A 16650-nucleotide genomic window follows, 5' to 3' on the forward strand; every position below is an offset into this window, starting at 1 on the left:
ACACTGCTTGATAGGACACAAAGCATGCATGCTCTGCCAACCCTGATCAGATGAGCAAAAACATATGGGGACAGGTGGTCTATCCAGTAGCCAGGCTAATGTGCACATTTGTGTGGGGGTTTATAAATGACAATCAGCACCTTGAATTGCCCCAGAAGCCAACTGGCAAATCATGTACTTGTGAAGCAATGGTGTTATGTGCGCATACTGTGACACACCCATCAGAGCCCACCCCACTGCATTCTGGATCAGTTGTAGCTTCTGAGTGGTCTTCAAGGGCAGCCCTTACAAGGGCAGCCCTTCAAGGGCAGCCCTTAGCCAAGAAGTGACCAAGGCATGAGTGACTGTCTAAAGAGCCTCCCAGTCCAGAAGTGGGCACACTAGATACACTTGATAAACCCACACAGAGACCCTCCTGTCCATAGTTATCATCTCACATGGGGTAATGCTGCTCCATTGATAATGAAATATGGAGGGTCCAGAAGACAGACAAAGGCATCTGATCCTCTTAGGATTAAGCCTGAGCCTGTCCCTCCCCATCCACACCTCCACCGCCTCCAGGCATCGGGTCAGGACAGCATCATTTGGTGGTCCTGTGGTCAAGTTGTATAATTGGGTATCATCCACATATAAGATGATTTCTGACTCCAGACTGATGGATCAACAATTTTCATGTAGAAATTGAACACTCGTTAGAGGAAGTGTTGCAATACTTCTCCTAACAAACCCACAATGTAGTCGCAGTTTATCTCACTATGTAGAGAGGAAGTTGAAACAGAGAGGGACTTATGCAAAATTACCAGTTACATTCAATTACATTCATAAGGGACCTACACCAATTTATACTAAAAAGCATAACATTCCTTGTAAAGTAAAGCTGAAATCTCTGACATATATCAACCGTGTGAATTTTTCCACTGACTAGCCTATTTTGCACACAGACTCTGCTGTTAACCACTAGAAAATATCCTAATGTCTGTGATTATTAACCTGGCTTTCCTTTTTTCCAATACTGAGAATTTAAATTAAAATTATCTAATCCAAACAACTGAAAGAAGCTCTCCTTGACAGGGTAGCATGGAGAGCACTTGCCTATAAAGTCGCCAAGAGTCAGACATGACTGAATAATTAAAACAGCAACATTTCTAGATGCTGTATCAGGGGTTGCTGCATTCTCCCAGTCTATGCAATATTTCAGGTTAATTAAACGAAGTTACTACAGGTGTAACAGCATAGATAGGTCCAACCAATGGGCTGTCTGTGCCAGCCTTCCAGCTCCCCCCAAGGACTAATTAATCAAAGGTCTCCAGGAAGATGCCAAGAAAGGCAGGAAGGCCATAGCACACTTACGCAGTTGTCTTCTAGCCTTGGCATTTTGAGATTTGGAATATTTCTGTTGTTCCCATAATAACAAAGAGCCACTGATTGACCTCCCTCTTTTTCCATAATTTATCTAATTCTTTTCTTAAGTCATTAGTGGTAGTCCTCCACTTACGATGATATTGGGACTAGAATTTCAATTGCTAAGCAATGCGGTTGTTATGTGAATCATCATGTGACCAGGCCCAATTTTATGATAATTTTTACTGCAGTCATTAAATGAATCACACAGTTAAGCAAATCCAAATTCCCCAATTGACTGTCAAAAAAGGTTGCAAAATGAGATCAGAGGACTGCAGGACACTGCAACTAGTCGTAAAAGCGAGCTCGTTACTAAGCACCCTTATTGCAATCATTTGACCACTGGGTTGCACAAACATCTTAAGTGCCAGGACAGGCTATAAATATTTTTTTCTGAGGTGTGTTATAACTTTGAATTGTTGTTAAACGAACGGTTGTGAGTCAAGGACTACCTGTACCTCATTTTGAAAATTGAAAGTCTTAAGAGAAATGAGATGATACTGGGGGATATCAGAGTTGGCATCTATTGTGTGGTCCGTGGGTCAGAATACATCAGAGGGACAAGTACACCAATCAGCCTCTCCCAGTTTTTGTGTACAGCTGTATGATGATGCATGACTGTAATATCCTGAAGATGCTTTTTCACAAAGCAGCTGGACTTTCTTGGATGAGAAGCGAAATGTCTCCAATGAAAAACAAGAAAGTCCAGTTGCCTTGTGAAAAAGCATCTTTGGGATAACTATGACCTGGATGACTGAGAATCTCCATAGACATATGACTGTAATAAAGATTTGATTTGTTTATAGCTGCCCAAAGGCTCACAATTGGATGACTGCTGCTGGCTCACTTCAAGGGAGAGGGAAATTAATGAAATCAGTCAGATAATGCCACCTTTTCTTCAAGCCTATCCTTGTCCTTGTAGCTAAAACTAAATTTGAGGGTTTTGACCACACCCAAACTGCTTTTCTTATCTGCTTATATAATGTCATAGATGCCTGGGAGACCAAGAAGGGCTTAAATGTGGCAATTTAAGAAAATGTAGCCTACAGTCAGGTACCGTATTTTCCGGTGTATAGGACGACTCGGCGTATAAGACGACCCCCAACTTCAGCGCCGAGTTGCATGCCTAGAAAGTCGTCTTATACGCCAGAAACTACGGTATTTATTTATCATTATAAACGTGATAAATACCATTAATGGACTTTGATCCTCCTCAAACTCACTTTGCATTTTTCTTACCAACCTGACATTCTTGCTTCATCTGGTAGTTTTTTGAAGGCAAGGAGCTGCGTCTGAAGCAGGAATACTTTGTGGTAGCTGCCACCTTACAAGACATCATCCGACGGTACAAAGCTTCCAAGTTTGGGACTACTGAAAGTGTCCGGACTGCTTTTGATTCATTCCCAGACCAGGTCATTGCTTTTGGGGTGATATATCTGGGGGTGTGGGGTATTGGGCTGAGACATGTCATATCTGGCAGGCAAAATGTGGTTGTGAAGGGGGATACCATCTTGGATGTAGAAAACCAGTGGGATGAAGTCAGGAAAATATTAGACTAGGACAGTGGTTCCCAACCTTCTGTATACCCCGCACCCCTGGAACACTTCTGATATATTCTCGCACCCCTTACAAAATAACAGCCAATAAATTATACATATACACTATAATTTTGAAAACCCAAGTTTTCGCATCTCCTGGAATATCATCTCGCACCCCTGGTTGGCAACCCCTGGGCTAGGGTCAGGCAGACCCCTGATCATAGTTAGGCTCACTCTTAGAAGCTCATTGGGTGATGTTGATCAGACACTGTCGCCCGACTCAATCTCACAGATTGAGGATAAAATTGGAGATGGGAATGTTAAGTGGGCTACCTTAAGTTCTAGAGGAAAGGCACGATGTAAATCAAATAATAAAACAAAGACAAATTGAGAATATTTTGACTACTTATGCAGTTCAACCAGGGCTCTTGCTCAAGAAGATCTTCTTCTGGGAGTTGTGTAATAGTAATAACAATGGCATGCAATCATATAAAGTCTATTGTTCTCCCTAGCTTGATTTAAGTTTTAGCTCCTTAACTTCTTGCAATTAATTGATAGAATTGAATCCATTTTTCTGCTTAAACTTTTTCCTCTGGATTTTTAACATATTTTTTCCCTTTGTTTTCAATAGGTTGCAATCCAGCTGAATGATACACATCCATCAATGGCTATTCCTGAGTTGATGCGTGTGTTTTTGGATATAGAGAAGCTGCCCTGGTCCAAGGTTGGGATCACTTTTCTATTTCAGCTCTGTTTCTAGGGTTTGCAAGATTCCCACCTTCACTCTGTTTTCCAGAACCTTCATTTTTTTCAGCCTCTTGCCTAATTCTGAAGCCATGGCTTCAAGTCTTCTTTTGCTTCCCGTTTCCAGTTTTCAGACAAACACAAGTTGGTTTACAAAATATGCTGAAACCTAAAAAAAAAAAAAAAGTTGTTGTGCAATGCCCAAATAAATTACTTAATTTGATGACTTGGTTCATGCAACATGTTAAATCTCATTTTGACCTAGTCTAGTATATTGTGTAAACTGAATCATACAGTCATTGTCTTAGATCTCAAAATTTTGGAAATAGTGATATTAGGGGTATTAATACCCTCCGGTTTGCCTCAAGAGTATAATCTTATAATAACAGTTCCATGGTGATGAGGGCTATTGTAAAGCAATAACCCTCCAGGCTGCATTCAGCTCCAACATAACTTCAAAGATTGCTGTCAAAGTCTCCAGGCTGCTTACAATCATAAAAGCAACAAGATTAAACATTAAAGAATAAATATTTGCACTAAAATTGATTTCAAAATTAACAAAAAGGAAGAAGATGCATATGGGGAGGAGGCAGGGTATTAGTCCATTAACTACTAATTAATTAGTCCATTAATAAGTTTTAATTAAATTTAGATGTAAACTAAATTAAATTTGGTCTTTGATTTGGCCCAACTTTCAATTTAGTGGGAATGTGGCACCTTGCAAACCACTTAAGGCTAAGGGTGACGACCTTCAGCTCTAGGTATGTAGTTCTGCTAAAAAGAGTTCCACTGTGGCATGAAAGTTCACGCTAGCTCCATCTGCTGGGCATTATTGGCATTATTGGCAAGGCATCAGTTGCTGCCACATACAGTACTCCGTTGTATTTCCCTACTTTGCACATGTATTAAATGTATTAGAACTGCAGTTGCTAGTTAAATGTGTGTCATAGAACACACTCCTTATTACTTGGGTTCTAGGGAAAAGCCAAAAAAATGTAGAACAGTCTCTTTGGCTGAGTTAAAGTTTTATAGTGGTATTGTAAAGTTTCTGAGTTGAGCTTGACTCCTAATGATTTCAGGAACACGGACGCTAATTTTTTTGAAAGTGATTTTCCACTGGCACCCTATAGGATATACTTGTATTTATATAATTATTTTGAATTTGATTCTGAAAATGCTTCAGAGGTGCAAGGGAATGAGCATAACTCATGCCTCCAACTCCTTAGAGCAAAAGCGTCACTTCTTGGGATCATGTGGTTGCCCTCTGCCTTTTCCAGGCATGATTATTTAATGTGGTTGGGATTAACATTCTCATATGGGGAAGTTTATGACTGGCCCTAGTGAGCAACCTTTTCCTACTATAAGTGATGAGGAGCAAGCAGCAAGCCAACTTGTAGTTTGCCAAACTCAATCAATTTGTTCGCATACTCAGACTATAAGAATTGAAGCTCATCCAAAGAAGTTTAGCCAGACATGGGACTGAATATTTCTAAAGTATTGTCATGATGAATTTGATTTTATCCTCCAAAGTGTCTAGCCTATATATGACAGTATCTACTGAGGACTGTATGTGATCTTGACCAAGATCAGATCTCAAAATGGCCTGAACCACTTGAGGAATTCCATTGCATGACACTGAGAAAACACAGTGGTGGAGGAGAAATACTACTTTTTGCCTCCTTCACCTCTACAAAGTAGATGTTGATAGTACATAATATGCTCTTTGTCAGGCTCCAAAAAACAAAGATGCCAAACTAAAGCAAACCACTTGTATCACTAAATTATACTCTGAGAAATCCTTGGGAGGAGCTGTCTTGGCTCTCTTCCTCCCAGACAATCTAAACTTTGCTGTTTCTTGTACCTCTGGAATGCAGCCCCTCCCTCCTCTTCTAATTAACTCCTAGCTTTCGTTATTGCTCTCACCTGAAATGAGAAATGCTGTGGAGGTACTGTTTGGGTGTTTTTATTGATTGGACTGTTTTATAGACTTGTAAGGCTCCCAGAGTCACTTGACTGAGATGTACGGCTATAGAAATCAAATGAATAAATAAATAATATTTAGACTTCTTAAGGCAATTGATAAAGTTGACCATAGCCACTTTCATGATAAAATGGAATATTTTGGAATGGATGGTCTTGCTACCAGATGGATTTTACAGTTGGTCGAACCATATGGATCTATGTCTACATTGGCTGACACTCCAGAAGACAGGCTGTGGGTTCAGAAGAATATTGATATCTAATAATATGTGCAGTTCTCAATAGTGAGAAATGTAATGTAAGATTTCTGCATTTTAGTAAGAAAACTATATGCTCAGATACTGTACAAAGAAGGCAGCACATGGCTTAGCAGTGGTAGTTGGGAGCAGATGTTAAAGAAAATGCATAAATTGTTTTTCTCAGTTTGCCTTATTATCTTTCTCTTCAAAAACACAAGGCCTGGAATATCACCACAAGGACCTTTGCTTATACAAACCACACAGTTCTCCCTGAAGCTCTTGAGCGTTGGCCAGTTGAACTGGTGGAGAAGCTGCTTCCAAGACACTTGCAGATTATCTATGAAATCAATCAGAGGCATTTGGACGTAAGTAGGGTTTTATTAAACATTTTCTGACAGCTGTTTATTTTCTGGATGAATTTTTAAAAAGACAAAGGAACAGTTTTATGAAAACTCACTCTCCCCCCCTTCCAAGGCCCTTTTCAAGCTGGAAAAGTTGTATTATGCTTTTGATTCAGTCAAGAAATCTTTGTTCAGGTAGCCATATTGAATTGGGAAAAAAAATGTTGCATAGCATTTGCCTTAAAAATGTGGTTAGTCCAAGGATTCTTTCTTGCTAAAAATCCAAACTGAATTGAATAGTTGGGAATGCACTTGAACGGGATTAACTGATGTTGCTTTTCATCTTCACACATACTCAGAAAATTAGAGCCCTGTTTCCCACGGATGTTGACCGTCTCAGGCGGATGTCCTTGATTGAAGAGGAAGGGGTCAAGCGTATTAACATGGCCCACCTCTGCATTGTGGGCTCTCACGCAGTAAATGGAGTTGCAAAGATTCACTCAGATATCGTCAAATCTCAAGTGTGAGTAGTGATGTGTATTTTGTTTGTGTACAGCAACCAGGGACAATTTCCTTTTACTTTTGTCAACGGAAAAGTTTTAATTTGATTTAGACTTCTGAATGTTCTACTGTGGGATCAATTTTGAATTTTAAGGCTGAACTCTGGGTGCCACTGAGTTCGTGCTAATATATAGTTTTGTCTGTTGCTATTATTGCTTTGATAATTTTCTGCCCTCCCAAACTTTGTGTTCTATAATTAAATTCTTGAGTGTTGCCATATGCATTTTTTGGTGAAAGACTGCAGGGCAAATTTCCTCAAACTTATTTCAACTCTAGTACTTTGAAATCTTCATTTTCAATTTACTTCAGAGTTTGCAGGGAGTGCCACAATTAAACACCCACATGAATAACTTTAGGTATTATGCTAAATATTAAGATTCAGATGTGGGCCACTTTTGTTCTTCTGTGATGAACTGGCTGTTCTCATTCAACATATTTTACATAGTTACTGAATTAACCCATTTTCAGAGTACCTACAATACACTGAATCATGTCAATTAAGGTTAAAACTAAGACTCTGTGCAGGGACTGCCATTAAATCTGCTAGTTCTTTAAATGACCTAATTAATCAGATCATGTGAACATAAACCTTATGTGAGCAAATAAATCATCAATACAGCAATGGTTTGTGGAATAATTTTGTACTACATATAACATAAACACATAAAAAACTTATGCTGTTGCTTTCAGCCTTGTGGGCTTCCATCTATTTATGCAAAAATTAAGTATATAAAAAAGTGTAGGGTAATTATGCAATTAGTATTAATTGAAAATTTAAAACATTGGATGGCAAATATTTTTTATCACATCTGTTTAACTAGTAAATCTTGAGGATGTTCCATGAATATACTTTCTTGTTTTTTGTTCAGGTTCAAGGACTTTGCAGAGTTGGAGCCAGAAAAGTTTCAGAATAAAACAAATGGGATCACGCCTCGTCGCTGGCTCCTGCTTTGCAATCCAGGACTTGCAGAATTAATTGCAGAGGTAAAAAAAAACAAAACTGCTCAGTTGTTCTGCTTAGCAAAATAATTATTATAATAACTTGTGTGTGTTTTTTTATAAATTTTATTTTAAAAAAAAAAATAGTTCCTGATGTATAATCAGGCAGTTTCCATCTCCTTTCAAAGCTATGAAAACACTTCGTAAGTAGGATCTCTGCTTCTGCTGTCTACTCATCTACTGTCATTCTAGTTAAATAGTGTTTGTAGGCCTTGATAGTGTTTCACAACCTGCAGAACTTATTGAATAATAAAAGGAAAGATGGTTGGTGTATTGTAGGCCATGGAAGAATGTCTGTGGAGTCCTTGGTGCTCACTGAGCTTAGTCGCATTTTGCAGTCATTTCATTATCCAGCTAGGTAATATCATCCTCCATCATCCAGGTATTGATAATGAAATGTCTGCAAACACACAATTAACCTCAGAGAGAATGAAGGACTTCACAGTTCAGCCCTGAGCCACATGTATATTCTCTTTTATAGGAATGCCTATCTCAATCCATTGAGCCTAAAATATTTTTGAGAGGGCAATATAGCAATAGCATTTAGATTTATATACCACTTAACAGTGCTTTACAGCCCTCTCTAAGTGATTTCCAGAGTTAGCATATTGGCCCCAGCAATCTGGGTCCTCATTTTACCGACCTCGGAAGTATGGAAGACTGAGTCAAACTGCCAAACTGCAGGCAGCTATCAGTCAGCAGAAGTAGCCTGCAGTACTGCACTCTAATCACTGCATCACCATGGCTTTTATGCTTAGATTCATTAGGTACCACAATGAGTAGGTACCACAATGAGTATCAATGGGGAATGACAATGGAATGACTGGATTCTTAAAGGGCTCTGTCTTTTGAGATGATGCATATGTGAAATCTCTTTCTTCTTTGTATAGAAAATAGGAGAGGAATATGTGAAAGATTTGAGTCAGCTAACAAAGCTGCATCGGTTTGTAAATGATGATGTTTTCATCAGAGAGGTGGCCAAAGTCAAGCAGGTAAGGGGAATTTCTCCCTTTTTAAGAATTTTCTGTCTCTAAATAGCTTTCTATCTCTAAATAGATAATCCTTCATTGCATTTTGTTGTATCTGGCAAATACAGGAAGATTCAAGTGACAAATTCAGTTCATCATCATTCATTTTATCATACCAGCACCAGGTTAGGCTAAAACAGATAATTTGTTCAAAGTGATGTAAGGAGCTCTGTGCTTAAGTAGATACATGAACCCAGGTCTCTGGGAATTATCATATAGAGAGGGAATTAGAAGGCAGATGTAAGTTGATTGTTACTTGGTAAGAAATCTGGAGAGTATCAGCTTTTGGAAGACTGCAATACAATAAGACTTTCAGAAAACCTTAAAGGCCATTTAAGAGGCACTGTTGAGCAACTGTGCCACGTTTCTTGCTTTCTACTTACCAGACAGAATACAAACTTCAGGGAAGACCCTATTTCTACAAAGTCCAACATATCTTCTATCAAAGGATGTTGGTGTGGGCAGGCTACACTAATCTACATATACACAAACAAGAAAATAGCTACTGAATAAGATTCTTCGTTCTCCACAGGTGAAGTACAAGTGGCTATGGGGCTTAGAGCTCAGTGACTAGATGGGAGGAAGCAGTTTGTAATGGACCAGTGGAAGGCCACCAGCTCACCAAACTCCCAAAATGATTCCTGCATGCAACTAGAATGTCCATATAGGAGGTTTTACTCTATTTTCCTGGGAAAAACATTATGCTCAAGCTGTAACATTATGCTCAAGCTATAATTGCTTCATCTTGCTTCAGTGATGGTCTGGTTACAAGATAGAAGTAGTGTTTCAAGGACATGTCCTTAGCTCAAAGCAAATAAATCGTGTTTTTGCTGATGCAAGAAAGTTGTGTAGATGAGCACTATGTTATCAGGCTTCCTTCAGGGACAGTAGAAGAACTTGTTCCATTGCCAATCTAGTCGATCTTTGCAAGTAGAATTGAACACCTAGAGCAAAAGGTTTTTGGCTGGCTCTAACTTCTTTCCATTTGGTTATAAAAGTATCCTGTCAAAAGAGTGGCCATACCTCCCTTTCTCTTCACAGGAAAACAAAGTCAAATTTGCTCAATATCTGGAGCAGGAATATAAAGTGAAGATCAACCCAGCTTCCATGTTTGATGTGCAAGTCAAGAGAATTCATGAATACAAACGGCAGCTCATGAATTGCCTACATGTGATTACCATGTACAACCGTGAGTAAAATTGAGCCTAGCTGAGCAAACAGAGCATTCTTGTGGCTTTTCTGCTTGCATAAATATAACTGCACTGCTTTAAAATAGAATCAAATGATAAACAAAAATATTTAATGATTTTTAAAGAATTATAATCTGAAACAAAAACTCTACCAATGAATAGGAATAACAGAACATTTCGGGATGCTCATTTTAAGCTTTTCGTGATGCACAATCAATAAAAACAAAATAAGAACTATTTAGATTGTGAGAGTCATAAGGAAAGAGACTGTTTCCCTGGCTTAATTCCAGGTCCTGCCTGCCTGGATGCCTTGGCTTCTTTTGAACCCTTTTTCAAAGCCAATAATTTTCATCAGATGCCTGATATGGGTAAAAACTTCAGAATTACATTCCATCTTATCTCAATCCTCCTCACTTCCAGTTTGTAGAAACTGTTAATTGCCAGTCATTCTAGGCACAGTCTCCCATTTTTAGTACAATTGTATAACAATTCACAATTATTGCTCATTGAGCACATGATTAATAGAACACTGCAGAAGCAGACAATGTAAATGTGGGTCACACAGTAATGCACTAGGTTTGTGATTCCTTCTTTTATACTTTGTTTTGCCTTTTTCCTTGATTCCTTTACAGCAGGGATTCCCAACCTATGGTCAGCAGCCCGGTAGCGGGCCATGGCCTATTGGTTACTGGGCCGCAGGAATAACTGGCAAGCCCCCCCACTTCCGGTAGCGCTGCCACATGGGCACTAGCAGCCCCATTTGTGCATGCGTAGGTGCGCTAGCACCGCCACCAGTGTTATATGGGCCTAGCGGCTTCTTTGTGCATGCCAGCAGCCCATTTGCGCACACACCAGCAGTCCGTTTGCGCATGCACACGGGCACCAGCCACCGCGGGTGCACGCAGCTTGCTTGTGCATGCACATGGGTGCTAGCTCATTTGTGCCTGCATGCGGGGGGCGCTGCACTGCCACAGATACACGTGGCTTGCTTGTACATGCGTGTAGGTGCTAGTGCCACTGGCGCGCAGGTCCCCGTTTGTGTGTGCACACGTGTGGACCACACATGCGCACATTTCTCTGCTCCTCCCTTTCCTTCCAGACCACCAAGCTGGAAAGGTTGGGGAACTCTGCTTTACAGTGTCCACTATGTTCAGGAACTGATACCTGAAAACACCTGAGATTATTAAGATAGGATGAAACACCTCCATGATTCCTCTGTGAATAGGGAGAAGAAGCGTTACTTCCCAAGTTCCCAGGGAGGAACTTTGGGACTCCTTAGCGATACTTCCCTTGGCAAATGCCAGATTTCATGCCCTACTTTTACTTAGTAGGTAGTCTTTGACGTACAACCATTCGTTTAGTGAGTGTTCAATGGCACTGAAAAAAAGTGTACAGTGGCACTGAAAAAAGTTACAACCGGTCCTCACAACTGACACAGCATCCTCATGGTCATGTCAGATGCTGGGCAACCGGCATAGATTTACAGCTTCCCAGGGTCACATGATTTGCCATTTGTGATCTTCCCAGCCAGCTTTTGATAAGCAAAGTCAATGAGGGAAGCTGGATTCCCTTAATAACCAAGTGATTTACTTCACAACTGCAATGATTCACTTAACAACCATGGCAATAAAGACTGTAAAATCAGGTGACTCACTTAACAATCACCTTGCTTAACAATGGAAATTCTGGTGTCAATTGTGGTCATAAGTTGAGGACTACCTGATATTAACATTCTTTAATTAAAAATAAATGGGAATGTTGCATTTCGTATAGAAAAGAGTCAGTGTTAGACTGGCTGTTACCACATAGCTGTCCAAGCCTTCAAAAAAAAAAAAAAAACTATGGGTGATTTCAATTGCGTCCTTTATCTGGAAATATTCTTCTCAGTTAGAAATATGACATAGTGGCAGAGGAGCTGGAAGAATCTGGGGCCATCTAGGCCAGTTTGCCTTCTGCTAAATGGGTGTTTTGTGGTTTGCATTATGAAAATCACTTGATGTCAACCGTCGTACTCAGTCATCTTGCTTTCACCAAGAGTATATTTTCCTAAGCCAAAGTGGTTACAGAAGTAGCAAAGCTGGATCTGGCATTTTCACATGCAAACTGCACAATTAACTTTCCCTTTTCCCTGGCTATCCCCCTGTTTCAGTCAATGTCCAATTGGGTGCCGTCATATTGTTTAGGTAAGGGACCCTCTGTTTGTGGCTTTCCAGGTCTGTGTTCTGATGAGTGACCTTGGGTTGGCTGGTGTCTCTCAGGCTGGCATGGCTTGGTTCCCATTCCCCGATTCCTCCCTACATTCCAATCTCTTCTCCCTCCTCCCCCCCCCCCATTACTAATGTCAGGCTATAAGCTTGCAATGTAAGGTTAGCAGAATGGCAGCCATGATACTTGGAGAAAATGTTCTAACATTATCTGAGAATTCCAAAGATGTCCATCAGCACCCTCAAAGTTGGAGATCTCTTGGCAAGAAAAGGAAGCCAAATTGGCTGCAGTCATTCAAGAAAGAGCAGAGCTGGCATGATGGGCCTCAAAGAAAGTAACTCCAGGGAAGCAAAGAGCGATGAGGGGTGGAAGAGGCAAGGACAATTTACTTTTTGCCTGGACAGAAGTCAAGCTTGGAATCTCTTGTCTTTCTCCTTTGCAGGCATTAAGCGAGATCCAACGAAGCCATTTGTGCCCAGGACTGTGATAATAGGTGGAAAAGTGAGTGATGAATTTGAGGTTCAAGATTCATCTTTTGGGTGTTCTGCAAAGCAAATTGTAACATTGCTGGAAATGTCATTTTCTGCCTCTATCCTGAACTCTCATTACTAATCCATCTTTAATTATGCAAATAGGTAGTAGTGAGAGAGTCTTTGTTTTCTCACTAGGTTAAATTGTGTGCGTGTGTGTGTTTATGTACATGTATATATAGCCTAAAGTAGATATGGATAGAGTTATGCTGCTTCTTATGGAAGTGTCTGCCGTTGCCTTCTAGGATTTTTTAAAAAAATCCTTATCAAGTCTACAGCCGTGAAATTTCTTGATATTTTCCTTCTGAACTCCTGACTAGATTCACATCCATTTAACAATTAAAGGATAGTGAAGATGGCAAGAATATTCATCTATCTATCTATCTATCTATCTATCTATCTATCTATCTATCTATCTCTGTCTACTTGTCTATCATCTATTCTCTCTCTCTCTCTCTCTCTCTCTCTCTCTCTCTCTCTCTCTCTCTCTCTCTCTCTCTCTCTCTCTGTCTCTCATCTATCTGTAATTCAATGAAAATTATTCCCACTTAAATGTATGCAGCTTTTAATATCCCATTTTCCCCTGCCCACCACCATGAAAAATCCCATGCATTCTAGCTCACTTTTTCCAAATGGTGCTTTCTAGATGCATTGGAGTTATGCAACTGTCCAAATTCTTTCAGGCTCTTTGGGAATTGTGAGAGTTGTAGTCCCATTTCATTTGAAAGCATAGCAGATTGGGTAAGGCTGCTCTAACAGTTTCTTAGATGCTGGTCAGGAGATGCTAGCTTGATTATGTTGGTTTTCTGCAGGTTTTATTCAGTTGGGAGTAGAATTCGTAGTCATGACCATCATAATCTCAACTCCTTACTGTTGCATTGCTTGCTTTCTTCTAGGCTGCTCCTGGGTATCATATGGCTAAGATAATAATAAAGCTGATCACTTCTGTAGGCCATGTAGTAAACAATGATCCTGGGGTTGGAAGCAAGCTGAAGGTCATCTTTCTGGAGAATTACAGAGTCTCACTGGCTGAAAAAGGTAATGCAATCCATCTTGGAGATACCAGGCTGGGAAATATAGGAAGGAGAGCAGTTTGATGACCAGTAGCCATGCTGTGCCTAAGGAACTAATAAATAGGACTGATCAGAGTTTCAGATTTGATTCCAAAAGCGGCTTCAGAGCATTGAGTATAGGACCCATCTGCAGCTTTTTCAAGCATCTTCAACATTTCCTATGAATGTGTGGCTGCCATGCAATCTAGGAATAATGCAGCTGCTTTAAAAAGTTTTGGAGAAATGCTCCTTTTATGCTGCTGTGAACTCTAGAATATCTCTTTGGAAATGAATCTGTAGTGCTTCACAGCACAATACTATCTACACAGAAAAGTAATCAGCACACTGAAAAGTACCAAAGTTTTCAGAATTGAGGGGATGGGGACAATATATTTAATGAGCTCAGAGTGCTGACTGATAAGTGTAGAGAATAGAAGAATGTTCAGTTGGACTCTTTAAAGTCCTTGAACAAAGAATTAAACTGGGTGCTGTTGTGGTATTCATCCAATGATGGATTAGGAAGTGTCCTGGATGCATAGGTTTTGAATTTGAAGGACTCCTGGGATTTTATACATCCTGTATATATATACTCTACTTAATATAAACAACAAGAACAACAACAAGAAGAAGAAATATTTCCTAACTCTTATACTGAACCTCCTCCAGACCACACCATTCACAGGAGCAGGTTTTTGGAAATAAAGTCCCACCTCAAAGTAATTCAAAGTGTTCCCAGACATGGCTTTCCAGACACAGTAGTGTCTTTCAAGACCAAATCATTCCTAGAACACCTTAAATCATTTGCAATTTAGAGGATTTGCTTCCAGAATCTTCTAGACCATTTCAGTTAGTTGAAGGAGAGCAAAATACTCTGGGATTTTCTACAAAGTTATATCTCAGATTGATAAGCTTTGTATATCTCTTTTACTTGTATTACATAATTATTCGTAATAGCAATTTGTCTTCTTCTTTTACTATTTCATAACAAAGGGATTAAAAGGTCTCACTTTTGTGCACCTCAATTAGGCCCCATAAATGAGATGAAAAAGGGGGATACAAATAGACAAGCTAGTTGTTAAAGCTGGCCTTGAAATGTAACATTTTTCAAGATGCTGAATAATAACCTCTTATGAACAGAAACATCTCTGCTTTCTTTGATTTTTTCCAAACTAATGGGCAGGAGCCATGCACCCACAAGAAATTTTGTCTATTGGTGGGCTTAGTTCAAAAAGTGCACAAATCAGCAACAGGGAGTCAGCCTTGCTACATTGCCAACCAGTTGCAATGCAAATGAGGGAAAAAGGAATGCCCAGATACTAAGATAATATTTTCTTGGCAGTGATCCCTGCTACAGATTTATCAGAGCAGATTTCGACAGCTGGCACTGAAGCTTCAGGCACTGGCAACATGAAATTCATGCTCAATGGGGCTCTGACCATCGGGACCATGGATGGTGCCAATGTAGAAATGGCAGAAGAAGCTGGAGAAGAGAATCTTTTCATATTTGGCATGAGAGTGCCAGATGTGGCAGAGTTGGACCAGAGAGGGTAAGACTGGTTAACAGCTCAACTTTGGCACAAGTGGTGTAGGAAAAATCCTCAATTGTCTGAAGTGAAACTGACTTCCAAAACTTGAATTGAGGAGGAAGACACAGAATAGAATAATGGTGTTTGCGTGACCTCACATTTTAATGGCATAAGATTTAGCACTATGGGTGCTACAAATTTATATTATTGGGGTGAAAAAATGTATGGAATTCTATTCCTGCCTTATTAAGGCATCGAGGCCTGGAGATAGAATGTTCTCTTGAACTTCCCACTTCCTACAGTCATTTTTTTTGTCCATGTGCTAATGTCATATTAAAAAGGGAGTGGGTGGAATCAGCCAAAATGCTGAAATAGATAGTGAGTTATATTTTTCATGGATTAATTGCTTTGAATGAAAAACATCTGAGCATTTCAAATAATAAACCTTTGTGCTGTGGATCCCATCTGTAGGGGAACTACACTTGGCGGGTCTCAAGAGGCGGGTCTTTTCTGCCCTAGTGCCCACCTTGTGGAATCTTCTCTTCCTGGAAGTGAGGTTAGCTCACTGTTAACATTCTGCTAGTCCTTCAAGAACTAGTTGTCATCTGCTTGGGGATCCCGGGGGACCTGTGAGAGCTTGTGATGGCTCCCTTAACCGTGGTTTACATTATTTTCTCTTATTCTTGGGCTTTTAATATATATTTATAAATGAATATTTTTATATGTGTATTGTTTTAATTAAGTGTTGTGTGCCATCCAATATTGCTTTTTTGTGAGATGAGCAGCCATACAAATTTGACCAATCAATACCATAAATAAAACATCTTTTGGATTCGGTGCCATTCTGCATCTCGCCTCCACTCTCTGGGCACCTTTCCTGGTCTGCTGTCAAAGTGAATATTCTGTGGTACCTGTTACTCATCTAACAGTGATGGCTCCATCTTCTTCCACCAGGTACCATGCTCAGGAATATTATAACAAGCTTCCTGAATTGAAGCAAGCTATGGATCAGATCAAAAGTGGTTTCTTTTCACCACAACAACCTGATCTGTTCAAAGATTTGGTCAACATGTTGTTCCACCATGACCGGTGAGTAAAGATGCCTTACAGATTTGTTTTTTAAATGACCATATGTCCCCTTATCACTTGTCAGACAAACATTTGAGTCCTGTTAAGGTCGGTTAAAATTAAGGTCAGTTTTCTTTGGTCTACTATGTAATTTAAAAGCACCAAGAATCTTGAATCCATTATGAAGTTCTTCCCTTAAATTATTTTGTCATGCCAATGAAATTCAGGTTGGAATTGCAGGATAGTGG

At 39.8% G+C, this 16650-nt stretch overlaps 1 protein-coding gene across 2 annotated transcripts in view; it reads left to right on the forward strand.

Annotated features, from left to right (window-relative positions):
* PYGL (glycogen phosphorylase L) overlaps positions 1 to 16650 on the forward strand; it is a 37005-nt gene that overhangs the window by 15408 nt on the left and 4947 nt on the right. For both annotated transcript variants that reach the window (XM_039329462.1, XM_039329463.1), the window contains 11 exons: positions 2670 to 2813; positions 3571 to 3663; positions 6121 to 6267; positions 6603 to 6766; positions 7674 to 7788; positions 8694 to 8795; positions 9873 to 10020; positions 12669 to 12727; positions 13653 to 13794; positions 15148 to 15355; positions 16289 to 16423. In XM_039329462.1, the coding sequence (XP_039185396.1) occupies positions 2670 to 2813; positions 3571 to 3663; positions 6121 to 6267; positions 6603 to 6766; positions 7674 to 7788; positions 8694 to 8795; positions 9873 to 10020; positions 12669 to 12727; positions 13653 to 13794; positions 15148 to 15355; positions 16289 to 16423 (1457 nt within the window). The remainder of the gene's footprint in view (positions 1 to 2669; positions 2814 to 3570; positions 3664 to 6120; positions 6268 to 6602; positions 6767 to 7673; positions 7789 to 8693; positions 8796 to 9872; positions 10021 to 12668; positions 12728 to 13652; positions 13795 to 15147; positions 15356 to 16288; positions 16424 to 16650) is intronic.

The sequence above is a fragment of the Crotalus tigris genome, unplaced genomic scaffold, assembly GCF_016545835.1.
Source record: "Crotalus tigris isolate CLP2741 ecotype Arizona unplaced genomic scaffold, ASM1654583v1 scf7180000024398.1132909, whole genome shotgun sequence".
Taxonomy (NCBI): Eukaryota; Metazoa; Chordata; class Lepidosauria; order Squamata; family Viperidae; genus Crotalus; species Crotalus tigris.